Genomic DNA, 5,000 nt, shown 5'->3' with positions numbered 1-5,000 from the left:
CCATGGTTCTAGATCACCTAGAGAGGAACCTTTAGCCCACACCATGGTTCTAGATCATCTAGAGAGGAACCTTTAGCCCACACCATGGTTCTAGATCATCTAGAGAGGAACCTTTAGCCCACACCATGGTTCTAGATCACCTAGAGAGGAACCTTTAGCCCACACCATGGTTCTAGATCATCTAGAGAGGAACCTTTAGCCCACACCATGGTTCTAGATCATCTAGAGGAACCTTTAGCCCACACCATGGTTCTAGATCATCTAGAGAGGAACCTTTAGCCCACACCATGGTTCTAGATCACCTAGAGAGGAACCTTTAGCCCACACCATGGTTCTAGATCATCTAGATCAGGTGTGTGTGTGTGTGTGCGTGTGTGTGCTTGTGTGTGTGTGCGTGTGTGTGTGTGTGTGTGTGTGTGTGCGTGTGTGTGTGTGTATATGTGTGTGTGTGCGCGTGTGTGTGTATATGTGTGTGTGTGCGCGTGTGTGTGTTTATGTGTGTGTGTGTATATATATGTGTGTGCGTGTGTGTGTGTGTATATGTGTGTGTGTGCGCGTGTGTGTGTTTATGTGTGTGTGTGTGTATATATATGTGTGTGTGTGTGTGTGTGTGTGTGTGTGTGTGTGTGTCCGTGGGTAGGTGGGGGAGTAGGTGGATGTAAATAGAAGACCCCATTTCTTTTCCATTCATTATTCAGAATCCGAGGTTGTTTGGGCGCGTGGAGCTGCTGCCCCCGTTGTTGAGGACGTTCCTGTGGAAATCAGGCTTCCCTGTGTAACAAGAGGCCATCCTCTCTCCTCCGTCTCTCCGCTGTGGTTGGATGGAGACGGGGTCTTCATGTTGCACTGCCCCCCCCCCCCCCAGCCCGGTACAAACATGCTGTAAAGGTCAAGGCCGACAATCCATTAAGGACGAGCAATTACCTCCGTCTCCTCTGTCTGGCCCACACCTTCTCTATCGCTAACCCCACGCTAACGCCACGCTAACGCCACGCTGACGCCACGCTAACGCCACGCTAACCCCACGCTAACCCCACGCTAACCCCACGCTAACGCCACGCTAACCCCACGCTAACCCCACGCTAACCCCACGCTGACGCCACGCTGACGCCACGCTGACGCCACGCTAACGCCACGCTAACCCCACGCTAACGCCACGCTGACGCCACGCTGACGCCACGCTAACGCCACGCTGACGCCACGCTAACCCCACGCTAACCCCACGCTGACGCCACGCTAACCCCACGCTGACGCCACGCTGACGCCACGCTGACGCCACGCTGACGCCACGCTAACGCTACGCTGACGCCACGCTAACCCCACGCTGACGCCACGCTGACGCCACGCTAACCCCACGCTAACGCCACGCTGACGCCACGCTGACGCCACGCTGACGCCACGCTAACCCCACGCTGACGCCACGCTGACCCCACGCTGACGCCACGCTGACGCCACGCTAACGCCACGCTAACGCCACGCTGACCCCACGCTAACGCCACGCTGACCCCACGCTAACGCCACGCTAACGCCACGCTAACGCCACGCTGACGCCACGCTAACCCCACGCTAACGCCACGCTGACGCCACGCTGACGCCACGCTAACCCCACGCTAACCCCACGCTAACGCCACGCTAACCCAACGCTAACGCCACGCTGACGCCACGCTGACGCCACGCTAACCCCACGCTGACGCCACGCTAACGCCACGCTGACGCCACGCTGACGCCACGCTAACCCCACGCTAACGCCACGCTGACGCCACGCTGACGCCACGCTGACGCCACGCTAACCCCACGCTGACGCCACGCTGACCCCACGCTGACGCCACGCTGACGCCACGCTGACGCCACGCTAACGCCACGCTGACGCCACGCTAACCCCACGCTGACGCCACGCTGACGCCACGCTAACGCCACGCTGACGCCACGCTGACGCCACGCTAACCCCACGCTGACGCCACGCTAACGCCACGCTAACGCCACGCTGACGCCACTCTGACCCCACGCTAACGCCACGCTAACCCCACGCTGACGCCCATTGACCCCACGCTGACGCCACGCTGACGCCACGCTGACGCCACGCTAACGCCACGCTAACGCCACTCTGACCCCACGCTAACGCCACGCTAACGCCACGCTGACCCCACGCTGACCCCACGCTAATGCCACGCTAACGCCACGCTAACGCCACGGTGACGGGTCGGATCCGTCCATCAATACGGACCTGCAGGTTCCCGATCCCCCCCCCTCCCCTCCCCCCCACAGGAGCGCAGCGGGACCTGACCACACACTAGGCCACACCCACTGTCATCAAGTTGCACCCTGATTTAGAGAGAGAGGGGGGGGGCTAGAAATGGAGGGAGAGTTTTACAGTTAGAGAAAGAGAGAGAGAGAGAGAGAGAGAGAGAGAGAGAGAGAGGGAGGGAGAGAGAGAGAGAGAGGAAGAGAGAGAGATAGACCGAGAGAGGAAGAGAGAGAGAGAGAGGAAGAGAGAGAGAGAGAGAGAGAGAGAGAGAGACCGAGAGAGGAAGGAAGACCGAGAGAGGAAGAGAGAGGGAGAGAGAGAGAGAGAGAGAGGGAGAGAGAGAGAGAGAGAGAGAGACCGAGAGAGGAAGAGAGAGAGATAGACAGAGAGAGGAAGGAAGACCGAGAGAGGAAGACCGAGAGAGGAAGAGAGAGATAGACAGAGGAAGGGTGAGAGAGAGAGAGCGAGAGAGAGAGAGAGAGAGAGACCGAGAGAGGAAGACCGAGAGAGGAAGAGAGAGAGAGGGAGGGAGAGAGAGAGAAATAGAGAGAGAGAGAGAGAGAGAGAGGGAGAGGGAGAGAGGGAGACCGAGAGAGGAAGAGAGAGAGAGAGTATGTGTCAGAGTTACAGCCTTGTATTAAATGAGCAGCGTGTTGAGTCTCAGTAATGGAATGAGAAGCGTGTTGAGTCAGTAATGGAATGAGAAGCGTGTTGAGTCAGTAAGGGAATGAGAAGCGTGTTGAGTCAGTAAGGGAATGCTCTGCAGCCGTTGGGCTCGCACTGCTCATACATTTTCTTTATGAAACGTTTTGATGTTTTCATTCACACTTTCATCTAGACTCAACTTTCATACACGGAGTATCTCCACATATTCTGACTGACTAGTGTATGTGTACGTGTGTGTGTGTGTGTGTTTATGTGTGTGTGTGTGTGTGTGTGTGTGTGTGTGTGTGTGTGTGTGTGTGTGTGTGTGTGTTTATGTGTGTGTACATGATGACATCCAGGAGCAAGTGGGAGTGTCAGTACGGGTTCGTCTTCATCAGACCTGCGTCACACACATCAGATCAAACGTATTTCAGGTGCGTTTGATTTTGTGATGTTGGGACTGTTCAACAGGTCTCATTGAAACTAAAACTCAAATGAAGCACAGCACAAACACATGGCTGGTGTTCTCTGCGTGGACGTCCTGCTGTCCAGAGGTCTGGGGGTTGTAGTCTTTTGAAGAAGAGAGGGCTGAGGGCAAACCAGCACGCTTTAAAAAGCCTGTTTCACTACTTGCTCTGGTGATGAAACAGCTAGCGAGCGCGGGGTGTCTGGGACCGGCTGGTCTAGAGCGCGGGGTGTCTGGGACTGGTCTAGAGCGTGGGGTGTCTGGGACTGGTCTAGAGCGTGGGGTGTCTGGGACTGGTCTAGAGCGCAGGGTGTCTGGGACTGGTCTAGAGCGCGGGGTGTCTGGGACCGGTCTAGAGCGTGGGGTGTCTGGGACTGGTCTAGAGCGCAGGGTGTCTGGGACTGGTCTAGAGCGCGGGGTGTCTGGGACTGGCCGGTCTAGAGCGCGGGGTGTCTGGGGAGCGCAGGGTGTCTGGGACCGGTCTAGGGGTGTCTGGGACTGGCCGGTCTAGAGCGCAGGGTGTCTGGGACTGGCCGGTCTAGAGCGCGGGGTGTCTGGGACTGGCCGGTCTAGAGCGCGGGGTGTCTGGGGAGCGCAGGGTGTCTGGGACCGGTCTAGGGGTGTCTGGGACTGGCCAGTCTAGAGCGCGGGGTGTCTGGGACTGGCTGGTCTAGAGCGCAGGGTGTCTGGGACCGGTCTAGAGCGCGGGGTGTCTGGGACTGGCTGGTCTAGAGCGCAGGGTGTCTGGGACCGGTCTAGAGCGCGGGGTGTCTGGGACTGGCTGGTCTAGAGCGCAGGCTGGTCAGAGTAGGCTGGGACTGCAGGGACACGGGGACCTGGACAACATGGCCACACCTACCTCCACGATGGTCACCTGGGCTGCTTTGCACATGGGCTGGTTGAAGTTCCTGGCTGTTTTCCTGGAGAAGAGAGGGAGGCAGGGAGAGAGAGAGAGAGAGGAGGGGTGGGGGGGGTAGAGAGAGGGAGAGGGAGAGAGGGAGGGTGGGGGGAGTAGAGAGAGGGAGAGAGAGAGATATAATACCTCTAGTTTTAATAAAATGTTCACTGCGATTGAAACACTCAGGAATAACCCAACATGGATCATAGAACAGCCATGCCTCTGCTCCGGCTGTTAACCGGTGGTCAACTACTGCGCCCTTGTGGCCACAAATGGAAACGCAGGTGCCCTAGAACCACCATAGCCACAATTGTTCAGCGTGTGATCAAAGCAACAAGCCCAAATCTCCTGACACCAGGGAGAGATAAGGCATCGCACAGGTACACCATATAATCCCTGATCGGTCATCAGCTATCCCTGCCCCATGGTCAACCCCTAATCAGCTATCCCTGCCCCATGGTCAACCCCTGACCGCCAGGGATGACACCAGAGCTCATGGGGGGCTGCATACCCGGTGGTGCGTGTCGTTTATCTCGGGGGCGGCCCCAGGTGACTGGCGGGCGGGTGTCATGAAATAACGGCAGGGTTAAAGTGACACGGCCTGTACTCATGACTCACGCCTCTGCCCGGGGAGGCGGGGCTAGCTACCTGTACTCATGACTCACGCCTCTGCGCGGGGAGGCGGGGCTAGCTACCTGAACACGATGTTTCCAGCCCTGTCGGCCTTCCAGGCTTTGACCAGGGCG

General features: G+C 57.7%; 1 protein-coding gene across 1 annotated transcript in view; it reads right to left on the bottom strand.

Moving 5' to 3' along the window:
* The window catches only part of oxct1a (3-oxoacid CoA transferase 1a), a gene marked incomplete at its 3' end in the record, with an annotated part of 94,336 nt that overhangs the window by 55,617 nt on the left and 33,719 nt on the right, over positions 1–5,000 (bottom strand). The window contains exons 6-7 of the mRNA XM_084456894.1: positions 4,950–5,000; positions 4,216–4,276 (exon numbers count right to left, since the gene is read on the bottom strand). The exon at positions 4,950–5,000 is cut by the window's right edge and continues 56 nt beyond it. Coding sequence (XP_084313020.1) covers positions 4,216–4,276; positions 4,950–5,000 — 112 coding nt within the window. The remainder of the gene's footprint in view (positions 1–4,215; positions 4,277–4,949) is intronic.

This window comes from Borostomias antarcticus (genome assembly GCF_949987555.1).
Source record: "Borostomias antarcticus genome assembly, chromosome: 23".
Taxonomy (NCBI): Eukaryota; Metazoa; Chordata; class Actinopteri; order Stomiiformes; family Stomiidae; genus Borostomias; species Borostomias antarcticus.
This window is presented reverse-complemented; position numbering and strand designations above follow the sequence as displayed.